Here is a 15,792-nt window from a genome sequence, read left to right as displayed (position 1 = left end):
CTCCGCACATCTCTTTTCTCCCTCGGTTCCTCACGCCCTCTCTACATACCTGAGTCTGCATATGGCGCACCTGCTGTGTGCATCTCCCATGTACTGGGTGCGCAGTGGGCAACAGCACAGACGTGGTTTCTAGCCGTGTAGCTCTGACAGCCTGCTGAGGGAAGCAGGGCTCAAACAGTCACAGGGTCATCGTAAGCTGTGACGTGTTCAGTGATGGAAATAAACAGAGCGGTATGAGCGAGATGGGCAGGAGCGTCCAGGGAAGCCTCTTGGAGGAGGTGACGTGGGCGCTGAGCTGGGCAGAGCCCTGGGCCAGGGAGAGTGAGAGCGCTCAGGGCATTTAAGGAACCAGAGGAGACTGGTGCGGTGGCTGCTTATCCAGAGAGACAGGGCTGCCACCGGGAGCCGGCAGGACAGCTCACGCAGGGCTTCGCAGGCTCCAGCCAGCATCCTGACTTTGATTCCAGGTGTTAAGGGAAGCCAGGGGAGGGCTGGTTTAAGCTGGCGAGTGATCTGATCTGGGTTATTGCTGACTGTTGCTGCCTCTCTTTTGCCTGGGTCTTGGTATCATCCCTTCTGCCTCCTTATTGCCTTTTCTGTCCTGTTTCTCTCTGACATCCTCACCCTCCCCAGGAGGCCCCGGTGTTCAGGTGCGCTACGTGTAACAGATCTGCATAGAGAGAGGTCTGAGATGAGCATGGCTGGCTCCATGCCCACCTCTTGCCCAGCACGTGAGGGCCTCGGGGTGTTCCCAGGGAGAACTGAAGCTTTGCTCACTTATCTCCCTGTCCCGGTTCAGGGCTCAGTATTTTCTTCTCTGTAGATAGTGCAGGAAAAGCTGCCAGAGGGGAGACCTGGGTGAAAAAAGCCCACCTCTTCCTCAGGCTGCAGTTTAGGGGATGTTAGAACAGGTCGGAGGAAGAAGCTGTGAGTGAATTTTAATCATTCAGGACTCTTTGGGGCATCAGAGACAGAATCCCAGCACAAAGTACAGTAAGAAAAAAAAAAAGAGGACTATATTGGCTCATGTAACTGAAACTTCAGTTCACAGGCACTGACTTCAGGCATGGCTGGATCCAGAGGCTCAATGCCTCCAGGACTAGCTGTTCCTCACGGTTCTCTTTCCTCTGTGTTCCTTTATTATCAGGCCGGCTCTTCCCTTGGCAGTAGCGAGATAACGGCTGATAGTTTCAGTCTGTATCCCATGCTGTTTGCAACCCTCCCAAATTCAGAACGTCAACTGGAGTTCCAGAACCGAATCCGACTGGCTTTGATTGAGTCACATGTCTGCTCCTGACCCAGTCATTTTTGCCATAAGTTTGTGATGCTTTTAATGGCCAACTCTGGGTCCATGTGCTCATTCTGGAGTCAGGGGAAAGTTATTTGACCCGTGAGTCACATAGACTGAAAATGGGAGGGGGGATGGATTTGGCTTACAAAATAAAATCAAGGTGCTGTTATTAGGGGAAGAGAGAATGGATTCTAGGGAGGCAAAGCCCCCAGAGGGACCTGGGTGTTTGGGAAGCAGAGGAGACCCTTCCTGGTTTGGGACCCTGGGGAGATGAGGGATGGTTTAGGTGACACTCCCAAGTGCCCTCCAGCTGTGATGCTTTTTGTTGGGGGTCATTGTTTTTCCATAGCGAGGATCCCCTGTTTCCCACCCCCCCTGCCGCCGCCTGTTAGGGAATGGAGTCATTATCTTCACAGGGGAACACATTACAGGCTTGAAGCCTGCATAACAGAACTGAACTGGGGTGGCAATAGGGGGCAGCCAGGCTGGGCTTCTCAGAGGTGTGGTGGCCTCTCCCCTCTTCTAACACGTGCGGTGGCCCAGACGACTCAGCCTCTGGTAGCCGTCGTCTTCCTTTCTAGCTCAGAAAGGCCGAGGGAGCCTCAGGAGCTGACTGTAAAAGGGTTTGCCCCCCACCTCGGAGACCTTACAGACACCTTGCAGGCAGACACTGCTTTCTGATTCTTCATTCTGCTTTCCTTTACCCCTTGCTAACAAGACGAATAGCAAGGAAGTGAGGCTTTCCAAGGAGGGTGCCCCAGCTCGGCCCCTGGGGAGAGCCTTCACTGGTTTCTTTCTCCTGCCCAGCAGCAAGGAGGTTGGCTTCCAGTCCAGGGAAGACCCAGCCTGGTGTTTCCCCTGATCTATTTTTAGCCCCAAAGCCACTCCTCAAATCTGGCTATAAATACAGTTCCCCTCCACACCCTCTGGCCATCAGCATGCATGTTCCTGTGTGCTGGGGAGGACGTGCTCCTGCCTCCCGTCAACCACAGCCTACAGCTTCCCAACTCAGAAGAAAGGACCTGTCCATCCTTCAGGTGTTCACTTGTACAGTATTTACAGGCACCTACTCCTCTCCGTTCCAGACCCTGTGCGGTCAACAGGGCTGATTTTCCAGCTGGGATAGACAAAGCACACATGTTCCTAGACCCTGAATCAGCTGGAATCCTTGGGGATCACACACCAGGGCCCCAGGCCTCGTATATGATGCTTAGGTGATGACGTTGGTAGACCTCACTTTCCTCACCTGTAAAATAATGACACCTCCTTCACAGGCTTCCTAAGATGATGAGAAAGAGTGGGCAATCATGGGGGTGCAGAGCAGCTCAAGGGAAAGAGAAGGGGGAAGAGGGGTCCTCCGTGGGCCTTGCCAGAAGAGCTGGGATCCCCAGGGAGCCAGCAAGTGAGTAGCTGGAGCCCAAGTCTCAAACTGGCAGCCCCACCATCCCAGGATAGCCCTCGGAATTTCTGGCCCAGCACAGGCAACAAAAGCAAAAATAGATGAATTGGACTACATCAAAATTTAAAACTTCTGTGCATCAAAGGACACAATCAGCAGAGTGAAAGGCAACCTATGGAATAGGAGAAAATATCTGCAAATCATGTGTCTGGGAAGGGATTAATGTCTAGCATATATAAAGAGCTCCTACAACTCAACAACAAAACAAACAACTCGATTAAAAAATGGGCAAAGACTAATTAGATATTTCTTCAAAGAAGATACACAGATAGGCAATAAGCACATGAAAAGATGTTCAACATCACTAATCATCAGGAAAATGCAGATCAAAACCACAATGAAAAAACAAAACAAAACAAACCATAATGAGATAGTACCTCACACTGTCAGAATGGCTGTTATCAAAAGGACAAAAAAATAACGAGTGCTGGTGAGGATGTGGAGAAAACAGAACCCTTGCACACTGTTGATGGGATTATAAATTTGTTCAACCACTATGGAAAATAGTACGGAGGTTCCTCAAAAAATTAAATATAGAATTACCATCTGACCCAAAAATTCCACTTCTGGGAGTATACCCCAAGGAAGTGAAAGCAGATTCTTTAAGAGATACTTATACAGCCATGTTCATAGCAGCATTATTCACAATAGCCAAAAGGTGGAAGCAACCCAAGTGTCCACTGGTGGGTGAATGGATAGGCAAAATGTGACATATCCATACAATGGAATATTATTTAGCCTTAAAAAGGAAGGAAATTCTGACACATGCTACAACATGGATGAACCTTGAGGGCATTACGCTACGTGAAAGAAGCCAGTTACAAAAAGACAAATGCTGTATGATTCCTAGAGGTTATCTATGAGGTTCCTAGAGGTAGTCAAATTCATAGAGACGGGCAGAGGGGAATGAGTTGAAAAAAATTCATTAGTTGCCAGTATCAAAGATTCTGAAGATTTAACAAGAGATTCTGGGTTTCTGGCTTCTCTGGAATGACCCTCAGCCTGCACTGCCACATTACAAGTCAGTTGAGCCGGGTGGCTGCCACCTCCTGTAGGTGGGAACAGTACCCCAGTTGGCCCCCGCATTCCTGGTCATCCATCCACCTACCTGCATGGCCATGGCAGTGCTTGGTGTCACCTCTGCCTAAGGCCTTATGGGTGAGGGGGCAAAAGGGGGCTGAGACTGTCTGTTCATGAAGAGTCTCTGGGCAGATAATCGACCATCTGTGAGCCTGACCTACAGAGGGCAAATACCCTTTCCAGAGGCTTCCAACATCATTCAAAGCAGGAAGCTTCCCCTCAGACCAAGGACCTTAGCAGATGCCCGGAACAAAGGGAGACCTAGTGAGGGGAACCTGCTTCCCCCTCCGTCACCCAATCAGGATTGGAGAGCGCTGTTCTGGTTAAGGGGGTAACTGAGGCCCAGAGAGAAGATGAGATTTGGTCAAGTTCTCACAGAATAGTTTATCTTTGTGGACACATCCACTTTTCCATTTCTCATGCAGGAGGTGCTCATCAGACCAGAAGTAGATGCTGTTGACGCCCACGCCCACAGTATCTGAGGCCCTCCTCCAAGTTTACCTGTTAGTGCCCAGCATAAGAGCTTTCTCTGGTGCCTGGGAGATGGCTTAGGCTTCTCAGCCTGGAAGTCTGGGGGGATGTAGCGTCCCTGGTGCAACTCTCCACCCATAGCGTCCCTGGGGCAATTCTCTACCCGTGAGAGATGATAGTATTTTTTTTTAACATCTTTATTGGACTATAATTGCTTTACAGTGTTGTGTTAGTTTCTGCTGTATAACAAAGTGAATCAGCTATATGCCTACGTATATCCCCATATCCCCTCCCTCTTGCGTCTCCCTCCCACCTTCCTTATCCCAACCCTCTAGGTGGTCACAAAGCACCGAGCTGATCTCCCTGTGCTATGCAGCTGCTTCCCGCTAGCTATCTATTTTACATTTGGTAGTGTATATATGTCAATGCTATTCTCTCACTTTGTCCCAGCTTACCCTTCCCCCTCCCCGTGTCCTCAAGTCCATTCTCTACGTCTGTGTCTTTATTCCTATCCTGCCCCTAGGTTCTTCAGAACCTTTTTTTTTTTTTTTTTTTAGATTCCTTATATATGTGTTAGCATACCGTATTTGTTTTTCTCTTTTTGACTTACTTCACTCTGTATGACAGACTCTAGGTCCATCCACCTCACTACAAATAACTCAATTTCATTTCTTTTTATGGCTGAGTAATATTCCACTGTATATATGTGCCACATCTTCTTTATCCATTCATCTGTCAATGGATGCTTAGGTTGCTTCCATGTCCTGGCTATTGTAAATAGAGCTTCAATGAACATTGTGGTACATGACCCTTTTTGAATTATGGTTTTCTCTGGGTATATGCCCAGTAGTGGGACTGCTGTGTCATATGGTCGTTCTATTTTTAGTATTTTAAGGAACCTCCATACTGTTCTCCATAGTGGCTGCATCAATTTACATTCCCACCAACAGTGCAGGCGGCTTCCCTCTGGGATGAGAGTATTCTGAAGCAGCTTCCACACAGTCCCTCCGAGGTCCCCGGTGTCCCTGAAGCCCACTGCCCACGGCCCTTCCTGTGCACTCAGGTCATTCACTCTCCCTCACTCTTGCTTCCCCTTCCTGTGAACCCCTGACATCCTAGTGTTTGCCTGAGGCTGGGCTTTGGGGGAACCAGGGAGGTGTCGGCCTTTCAGATTCCGGAGGCCCTCCGATTCCTTTGTTTTAAATGCACGTGGGTCTCTGCTTCCCTTGCCATCCAGGACATCACCAGCCTGCTGCACACCATCTACGAGGTGGTCGATTCCTCCGTCAACCACTCCCCGACGTCGAGCAAGACGCTGCGGGTGAAGCTCACCGTGGCCCCCGACGGGAGCCAGAGCAAGAAGAGCATCCTTCTCAATCACCCCGGTGAGGGCTGGAGGGCCATGCTCGCCACGGGAGTCGGCCATTCCCAGCTCTCAGGGAGGGTCCGAGCCCCACCTGGGAGGAGTGGGAGGGAGTCCTGGGGCCTTTCCTGCGAGCTGCTCCGTGGACAGGTGGGATTTGAGCGGGTCCTTGAAGGTTGGATAGGGAAGGAATTCCAGATGGAAGGCCCTGCATAAGCAAAGCGCTGGAGGTGGACCTGGGCGTGGCAGGCAGCCGCAGTGAAGGCTTCTGTGATGGGGAGTGTAGGTGGGCGGGGCCTCGAAGGCAGCTAAGGAGTCCGGGGAGGAGGTGAGTCTGGGGGAGGCATCAGGCAGGTCAGGTAGCTGCGAGACCCCTCTATTTAGTCCTGGCTGGGAGAGCCCTCCCCTCAGAACCATTGCGAAGCTGCTGTGGGCCAGTTTCAAGGGCTGTGTGCTAGGCAGTCTGGGCAGGGCCGGGAGGCCGACGGGTGCAGGAACAGGCTGCTCACCGGGCTCTTTCTCTGCTGGGACTCAGACCTGCAGAGCACCAGACCCAGAGCGGAGACCAAGCCCGCCGAGGAGCTGCGAAGCTGGGAGAAGAAGCAGCGGGCCCTCCTCAGGTAGGGCGAGCGCGGGCAGAGCCGGCCCAGTGCCTCTGAGCACGGATTGAGCACTAGCAGTGGACCTGCCTCTAAAGGATTCCAGGCAGGAGGCTGCAGTCTACATTCTCCTCGGGGGCAGGGCGTAGGGTGGTGGACAGTGATTTCAGAGGGCAGGTTCACAAATCAAACTCAGTTGTCCAAAGAGCTAAATGTAGGCCCACGTTGCTTCATCCAAAATGCTTTGGGCCAGATTTGTTTTGGAATTTGGCATTTGTTGAGTTTTAGAAAGGTGCTCCCAGTGTATTTCTATCTGGGATCTGCACAGCACCCCAGGCTTTAGCACATAGATATTTCTTCAGGGACACATAAATATTCATGCTAAGTGAGAGAAAGACTATAGCTACCTTCACATCTGTTTAGAGCAAGCTTGGCTGCCAAATGGGTTATGGAAAAATCTTTGTTTTCAGGTGTTTTGGATTTCAGAATTGTGGCTAAGGGGTTGTAAAGCTGCAATTATCTTTCACCTGTTGTTATTTAACTGCAAGGATGGAAGTGAAGAGAGGGAGGGAAGAAAGGAGAGGGACTGGGTAAAGAAAAGTGCTGAGTAAACAGTAATATAAAGTAACAGTAATGTGGGACAGTATCTACTGTGAACATGGAGAGGTAATGACCGGGATTTGAGAAGCAGTAGCATAGGAGAAAGAGAGAAGGTGGTCCAAACGGGGACACAGCATGGTGCGGGGAGAGGGCTAGGAATTGGGGGTGCCCAGGCTGGCTACAGATGTGGGGGGCTGCCCCGGGGGAGCAGGCAAGCTCGTGTGGGCAGATCACAGAGGCCCTTGAAGGGGAGGGGCAGGGGGAGCCCAGAATCCCGCAGTGGGAGAAAGGTCACCTCTCTCCCCCGCCCGCCCCTCCCTGCATCTCACACCACACTGGGAAGGCCCATTCTGAGCTTTGGGCAGGTTATGGAGCCTTCCAGCCTCAACTCCAATGGCTTGGGGGCTTCTGTTCTCCCCACCCCGTGGGGAGCCAGGTAGACGTTAGGAACACATGGTTTGAAGCCTGGCTCTGGAGCATCCTTAAGTTCTGACCACTTACCTTCTCCTTTGCTTTGGGCCTGTTCAAAGCACAGTCCGTATCCAGTCCTCCCGGAGGGCCCAGGGACGCCAGGCAGGGGAGGAGAAGGAGGGAGAGTGCTGACGTGGTCACTCCCACCCTCCCCTGCCCCCAAGACCCAGACAGAAATTAACAGAGGGTCCAGAAGGGTTTGTCCTGGTGGCTTCCCAGGAGCTCGTGGGACCGCTCCCACCGCGAGGCCAGGGCCCACCCTCTCGCTTGCCTTCCCTGATAGGTTCCAGGGTGACAGCCGTCTGGAGCAGTCCGGCTGCTACCACCATTGCGTGGATGAGAACATTGAGAGGAGAAACCACTACTTAGATCTCGCTGGGATAGAAAACTACACATCCCAGTTTGGGCCTGGTAAGGGAGCTCCTTCACCGGTGAGGGCGGCCAGGGCAGGGCGTGGCGGGGCGGGCAGGTGGGCTGGCGGGGGAATGTGTGTTCGCTGGCCCCCTTGGGCTGGGGGAAGGCCTAGCTTTTACTGGACAGAGTATAGAGTCTTCTTGGAGGAGATGGCATGCAAAACATTTAAAACCTTAAAGTAAAACATGCACAAAGTTGAACAAAATCAAGTAGTATCCGAGGGCTTATAATTCAATGAAAACAACAGTTCGGTGCTGCACCCCGACCCACCCCTCTTTCCCAGTGACGACCTTGGGCTTCGTTAAGCAAAACAGTGCTCTGTTTTTTGCTTTTTTATTTTTGTGGTACGCGGGCCTCTCACTGCTCTGGCCTCTCCCGTTGTGGAGCACAGGCTCCAGACGCACAGGCTCAGCGACCATGGCTCACGGGCCCAGCCGCTCCGCGGCACGTGGGATCCTCCCGGACCGGGGCACGAACCCGTGTCCCCTGCATCGGCAGGCGGACTCTCAACCACTGCGCCACCAGGGAAGCCCAGTGCTCTGTCTTTACCAGCCCTTGACATCTCAGCTCTTGCTAAGATAGATGAAGACACGGTCCACTTAATTTCACTCCCCACAACGCCCTTCTCCCCTTCCCGCACCCCCCCACCCCGTGTTTAATTCCCCTCTGAGTTACCTCTATAAGTTAAGGAACATGCTTGCAGATTTCTTTTGTGCTCCAGTGACCTTAGACAGTTTTAACAATGTCCCTGTCTCCTCTCTTTCCAAGCTCTCAGAAGGAGAATTAATTATTTTTAAAGACCTAACACAGAAACACTTTTTCCCACTTAGCAGATGGCAAAGTTCCATTCCAGAAAAGTTTCCTCCAAGGCAGAGGGAGGAGCCGTCAGTGGGAGGGGAGTCGAGGTGTCGGGTTAGCTCGGATAAGGACCAGCTGCCTCTATCAGCCTGGGAGAACTGGGGGCGGAATGGTTTCCAGGGCACCGTGTGACACCAGCACACAGTAGGTGCTCATTAAACATTTGTTGAATTGGTTCCTAGGCTCCCCGTCAGTGGCCCAGAAGTCAGAACTGCCACCCCGCACCTCCAACCCAGCTCGATCTCGCTCCCACGAGCCAGAAGCCATCCACGTCCCACACCGAAAGCCCCCAGGCGGGGACCCCGGCTCCTTCCACTTTCTTGACGCCCCATTCGCCAAGGTCTCGGAGGTCCAGCAGCGGCTCCGGGGTGGTACCCAGGACGGGAGCAAGCACTTTGTGAGGTCCCCCAAGGCCCAGGGCAAGAGCGTGGGTGTGGGCCACGTGGCCAGAGGGGCAAGAAGCAAACCCCCCATGGGACCTGCTGTCCCTGCGGTGTCCCCATCCGCCCACCTGGCCACCAGCCCGGCCCTCCTCCCCACTCTGGCGCCCCTCGGGCACAAGAAGCACAAGCACCGTGCCAAGGAGAGCCATCAGGGGTGCCGGGGCCTGCAGGCGCCCCTAGCCGTGGGCGGCACCGTCGTGGGGCGGGACCACGTCAGGGAGCTGCCCGCGGTGGTGGTGTACGAGAGCCAGGCCGGCCAGGCGGTCCAGAGACACGAGCATCACCACCACCACGAACACCACCACCATTACCACCACTTCTACCAGACCTAGAGCCCCGCCCCCGCCCCCGCCCCACCATATGAAGGACGCCCTCCCCCTGCCCCCAAGGCATTATTATTCTATTAATTATTGTTATTATGACGATTATTGTTTATTAATAATTATTGTTACTCCACTAATATTCAGCTAGCCTCCATGTAGAAGATATATGGAAACACAGAACTAAACTTTTATTTATATGTCGTGGGGACTGCGTAACTTACCCAAGAAATGACTCTGGGTTTGGAAGTGGCCTGTAGTGGCAGAGGCTCCCTGGGGCTCCGGAGCTGCGGTGTCCACGCAGGCCATTCCACACGCTTCCCAGCCCCGGGCAAGCCCTTGGCCAGAGCTCTGCCCCATCCCAGTCTCTTCCAGGAGAACACCCTTCCCTGGCCCGGCTTCCAGAGACCCTTGAAATCTCCGAGAAGATAAACAGCTGCTACCTCTTAGTATGATTCTGATTTTATTTTGCCCTTAACTGATTGTAATGTGCTACAAGGGATTTCAGCGGACTGCGCGACCTTCCCAGCTGTTGTGTTTTTATGTCCCAACCTAGAAAGCTTAGCTGTCCTTGCTGGAGTTATCTTTCACACCTTTCCAGTGGGATCACGCCCCTGCCCCAAACCAGTCCCATCTTTTCTGTCGTGCGCAACATGAAAATACATTTCTCTTTTTTCTCTCCTCCTCCTCTCTTCTTTAGAAAGATACACACCCATATTTAAAGACTGCCCCTGAAACCAGCCTTCTCATTTTGGAAACCTCCGGAGAGGGAACCAACCACACAAACAAGTGTGGTTTTCCAAGATCGGGCAATTGTGTGTTGTTGGTTGTGACCGAAGATGTGGAAACCTGGTGTCCTACCACTGGCAAATATATACATACCTACGTGGTTCTCTAACAGAGCTTTCTGTATCTGTAGATAGATGCCATCTGTCCATTTCTATGTATCTTTCTATAAATATACACTCTCAGGTACCTTTTCTGGTGTGCAGAAGTCCGTGCTTTGCTTCTCAAGACACATCCAGAGCCCAGACGTGACCCTGTGTGCCTCCTGTTGGGGCGCTGTTCATTAGATGCCAACGGCCACTTGCCTCTCATCAGGGATCCTTTCTCGAGGTTTGGGATCTGGCTGACTTTGGAGAGGACTGTTGGAGTAGAGAAGCGTGGAGGGAAACGGGGACAGTGGCCAGAGTTGGGACCCTGGAGCAATGTCCTCTGTAGAGCAGGATTTTGTTTGATTGAGACCCGGGGAGGCCAGGAAAAGGACACCTGTCAACTAGTCAGGGACCCCGTGAAAAACTGATGACACTGATGACACACACACTCTAATTGGGTAATGGGGTGAGCTTAATAAAGGGAATATTTACATAGTGTGGGCAAAGCCTCCTAAAAGAGTAAAAGATCCTGCGCTGGCACTGTGGTGCCACGCCTGCCCCTGGAGTGGAGGGCGTGGGAGAGAGTCATCCTCAGCAGACACAGAGGGGTGGGGGCACCTGAAGAAGCCGTGACCTTCACTGGAAGGATGCAGCCAGCCTGTGGGGCCCCTACAGGGAAATGACTTCCTGACCTCACTCTCCTGCCCGCCTGTATCCTGCTGAGGCACCGTTGGCTGAAGCCACCAGGAGCCAGACAGTGAGGGAGCTATTGATGGGGGTCACGCAGGCATTCTGCCGGGGAAGAGGAGAGTGGAGGGTGAATCTGGAGGGACACAGGAAGAAAAAGTGGCTCCAGCTGCCTGCCTTTCTGCTACTTGGTCTCCCAGCTGGCACCCCCTTTTCCAGAGCCTCTGGTGTTGGTTTACCATGGTTGGTAAGGAGTTAGTTTTGAAGATAGTGTGCTGAGTTGTTGTCACTGTATTAATTGTATTAGTTACTGGTGTGCCTGGGACTGGATTAGTACAGTTAATCCTTATGACAAGCCTGAGGTAGCCGGTGGAAGCTCAGGGAGGACAACAGGCTCAGGGAGGTTGAGTAACTCTCCTGAGACCGCACAGCAGGTGGCAGAAGTGGGATTCTAGTCTTTCCCAGGATCCCTGAACCAGTGGATTTGGGCTTCCCTTGTTTAGGGCTATGGGCTTCTGTCAGTCAGGAACCAACTCAAACTGACAGGAATATAACCAACCCAGGGAAGGCAGGGAGGGAGCTGGCTTTGAGAGGACAGGATGTGAATGAAGCTGAGACTCGCTGGTTCTTATGGCTCCCTTTCTGGATTTCTACTTCTCCCCCGACATGCTTTGCGGTGGTCTGGGGACTGCTGGCACTTTGGGCCGCACAACCAGATGGAAAAGGATTTTCCACTAGGGCAAGCCCAGGGAAGGATTCTAATTGGCTGGGCTTGGATCCGGTACCCATCCCTGGACCAATCACTGTGGCTCCTCTGGAGTCACACGTCCAGCCTGTGGAGAGGGGGAGGGGCCTGTGCCAGAAGAAGGAAGAGGAGGGGTGCTGAGCAGACCAGAGCAGATGGCACCCCAGGCCCAGAATTGCTGCAACCATGGAGACAAGCCAGGCATTGGGTCCACGCAGGGAGCCTCTCTGTGGCCTGTGGGCTGAGAGCGTTTCCTCAGCCTCTGAGAGGAGGTCCCTGCCATCTCTCCCAGCCCCACACCTGTCAGGGTTCTGTTATTTCTTGGTACCTGGAATTTACCTAACTTTAAAAAGTAGTAATGTGCACATGTAGAATATTCAAATAGTACACAAAGGTGTATAGGAAGAAGTACACATCCCTCTGACTTCCCTGGCCTCAGCTTCCCGGGGCCTTTTGGATGTGGTGTGGTGGTGTGAGCACAGATGTTGGTGCCCAGCTGCCTGGTTCAAATCCTGACTCCTTCCCTTAGCAGCTCTGTGTACTTCTCAAGCCTCAGCTTCCCCTTTATAAGGGGGGTCAGAAGAGACCTACCCCACAGGGTTGTTGTGAGAATTCAGTGAGTTAAAACGGTGCCTGGCTCACAGGAGCACTATGAAAGTGTCACTGCCATTTTTTTATAAGAATAAATACATTTAAATGAGATATCTCCCCATTTAAATTCTGTTGATTTTTTTTAAAGACTATTTTTTCAGAGCAGGTTTGAATTTACAGCAGAATTGAGAGGAAGGTGCTGAGATTTCCCATATACCCTCTGACCTCTGCATGCATTGCCTACCCCACTGTCAACATCACTCAACAGATAGTACATTTTTTACCAAGGAAGGACCTATATCAACACATCATAATCACCCAAAGTCCACAGTTTACCTTGGGGCTCACACTTGCTGTCATACATTCAATGGGTTTGGACAAATGTCTAATGATGTATATCCATAACTATAATATCGTACAGAGTATTTTCACTGCCCTAAAAATGCTCCATGCTCTGCTTAGTCACCTCTCCCCCGCCCCCAATTTTATTTCAAAAAGTATTTCAAAGTTTGAAACAGAAAACCGTGTAACCGTGAAACTCGCCACCCAGATTTCACAAATGCTGACATTTTGCAGTATTTATTTCAGATCTATTTTTAAGAAAGAAAACTCTGCAGTTACTGCTTAATCCTCTTCCCACCACACCCTTTTATTTTTACCCAAGGAGTAGCATAGTATTCATACTTAGGCCCCTTTTCTCTGCGACCTAATGTACTTGAAGAGCTCCCGCATCCATCATAGAGCTCTGACCCTTCCTCTCTAACAACGGCTCAGCCCTCTCTTGGTCCAAGGCGCTGTCGCGGGCTTGCGCATCCCCTCCTGCAGGCAGGTGGGTCTCATCCTAGGCCATGGCACATCCTTGTGCCCGGCTTGTCTCAGTGCCCACAAGCCGGAGCACTGGCAACAGACTGCCAACGCGGAACAGCTGAGTTCAAGAGCATGTGTGATTTCAACGTTGATCGGTTGTAAATGCTCTAAAAGAAGTTGTACCAAGTAATTGGAAGTTGAAGGAAGAAGAGAGAAAAGGAAGAGAAGGAAGGAGAGAGGGGGGCAAGAGGGAAGGAGGGAGGGAGGGAGGGAGGGAGGAGTGAACGAACGGTCAACCATGCTTCTTGGTGAGGTTTTGAGCACATTTTCCTGCGGGCTGGTGGGGGTGAGTATTGTCTTGTGTGCAAACCTGACACCCACTGCGCAGGAGCTGCCCCTGCTTCCCCAGGACCTGAGCTCTGAGCACCGGGGCTCCCTCACTTGCGGCTCTGCCGGCCTCATGCACGCTTGCACAAAGCACTGGCTGGTCGCTAGGATGCCCGGTTCCGCTGATCTGTCACTGGCACTGTGGACGTCTGGTTAAGGCAGCCAGCGGGGCCGAGGCTCTCATCACCCAGGGCGCACTGGGGATCGGGGAGCCCGGGGGGCCTGTGCGCTTCACAGCCAGCCATGCCAATTACACTTCTTGGCGAAGGAAACAGCTGGGAGCAGTTTCTTTTACTCTCCCCCACCCCACCCCCACATTTTATTCTCAGTGTTTAGATGTCACATCATTACTGGGCCAGAAGGAAGGCAACCTTGCAGGTGACAGGAGGAGGGGAAGACTGCCTGCCCCAATAACCCGGCTTCTGTGAGACCTGTCAGCGCTCCTGGGAATGAAAGGGGGCCCCGGAGCTGTGCTCGGTGCCAGCGGGCTGTGGCATCCCACCCCTACCGTCCTCACCTCCTCACTGAAGGTAGGGCTTCACCAGCACGTACAGGAGACTGCAGGCCCCAAAGACCCCAAGGCGGCCTCACCCCTGTTCCAGCCAGCCCCAGAATCTGCCCTCCCAGCCCCTGCCTTTGCTCCCCAAGGCCTGTGGGTGTAGCCCCAGCCTCACCCCCGCTCCCTACGTGTGCATGGCTGTGTTTTGCAGAACCAATACAGGCGGTTCAGCCAAATGCCTTATAGCCCCTAAAAGCTGTGTATTGACTCCTAACTGCTGTACAAGGGTTCCCTTCTCCAATCACTAAGGCTTCATCACTTCCTACAGTCATGCCTCTTATTTGGGGGCTCTGATCTGGCTCTTGGTCTTGTCACCTTCTCCCAAACCAGCAGACCTCTGAACCTGGCCCCTCTTCTCGGGGGCTCACACCCTTGAATAATTGTACTGGTTAATGCATGTCCCTGCCAAGGGCTTTCTGCACCCAGCATCCTCCTTTAGCATGAGAAGGGGGCATGGGAGTGAGGTCCATCTCCTAGCAGCAGAAGGTGACCTCAGAAGGGGAGGAAATAGCAGAGGCTGGCCGAGACTCCCCGTCTCCCACCGAGCAACCCCTGCCGCCGCAAGGGGTTTCCTCTCCCCTCCACGTTCTCTCCATAAAGTAGAATTGTGATGCATCCAGTCCGTGAGCCTGACAGAGACAAGAGGATCTCCACCTCGACCGAGACCCTCCAGACTTGACTTTGGCATAGGACAGCCTGTGGGTGGGAGCTGGGGGTGGGCAGGATGGAATGCGCACAACCAGTAATTCTCATCCTACAAGTGCTTCAGAATCACCCGGGGAGATTTTTTAATTACCGGTGCCCGGGTCTCACCTCTGATGGTGCTGATTCCCTGGCCTGGGCACCAAGATGTTCCAAGCTCCCGTGTGGCCAGGCTGAGAACCCAGATGACCTCAAAGGGCTCCTTTGAGGGCAATACCTAACTTCAGGGCCCATAAGAATCTCCCAGGGAGCATGTTAAATGCAGAGACTCAGGCCCAGCCCCAGACACTGAGATTCCATGGGCCTGGGGGTGGGAGCAGGGATCAGTGCTCTGAACACGCTCTCACCCCAGGAAATGATGTTGCAGCTGGGCCCATAGAGCACAGTGTGAGAAACCCAGGGCCTTGTCACAAGCAGGGTGGGACCCCAGTGGCCCAGCCTTAGGGAGTATGTGCACTGAGGTATGAGCGAGACAGAGGGAGCTCCCCAGGCCCCTGTCCCAACCCCCCGAAACCTCCAAAAAGCCTCACGCTGTTGGGGCAAGTGGCCATGACCATGCCAGAGGACAGGGTGGAGACTTCAGTAACAGCCCTCCCGGGGTGAGCCCAGTTCTTTTCCTAGCTGCCCTGCCTCCTGGGCCCTCAGTAATCTACCACCCTCCCCTCAAAGCTACAGGCGCCAAAGAGACGGATTTAGCAGGACTCAAGGCCTGTGCTCCAACGAGGGCGGGTCCATGGTGAGCCCTGGTGTGGGGATCACGTGCTGTCCTTCCTCCCTCGGATCTTTAGGGAAACGCCAGTGGGCCCTTCCCAGTCTTCCTGCCTTGCTTGGAGGCCCTTGCTCCCTGGGGAGGTACTTGTGCAGCTGGTCAAAGCCAGCCTTGGGGAAGGGGGACTCCGTGCAACCACCTAGCCGTGCTGCTTTGCTGCGCTACAGACCAGCGCTTGGTTCGCAAGCCTACAGGCGTCCTGCCGAGCCCCTACTCAGGCCTGCTTTGGCTTGGTGGATGGAATTTGAGGAGGTGACCGGATCCAGTAGACAGACCGCAGAACGCAGGCTGGGGGCCTCGA

At 53.0% G+C, this 15,792-nt stretch overlaps 1 protein-coding gene across 1 annotated transcript in view; it reads left to right on the top strand.

Moving 5' to 3' along the window:
- NKD1 (NKD inhibitor of WNT signaling pathway 1) overlaps window positions 1-9,381 on the top strand; it is a gene marked incomplete at both ends in the record, with an annotated part of 85,511 nt that extends 76,130 nt beyond the window's left edge. Inside the window, 4 exons of the mRNA XM_079723435.1 lie at window positions 5,539-5,686; window positions 6,200-6,284; window positions 7,618-7,745; window positions 8,789-9,381. Of these exons, the coding sequence (XP_079579561.1) occupies window positions 5,539-5,686; window positions 6,200-6,284; window positions 7,618-7,745; window positions 8,789-9,381 (954 nt within the window). The remainder of the gene's footprint in view (window positions 1-5,538; window positions 5,687-6,199; window positions 6,285-7,617; window positions 7,746-8,788) is intronic.
- Between the last annotated feature and the right edge of the window lie 6,411 nt (window positions 9,382-15,792).

This window comes from Hyperoodon ampullatus (genome assembly GCF_949752795.1).
Source record: "Hyperoodon ampullatus genome assembly, chromosome: 18".
Taxonomy (NCBI): Eukaryota; Metazoa; Chordata; class Mammalia; order Artiodactyla; family Ziphiidae; genus Hyperoodon; species Hyperoodon ampullatus.
This window is presented reverse-complemented; position numbering and strand designations above follow the sequence as displayed.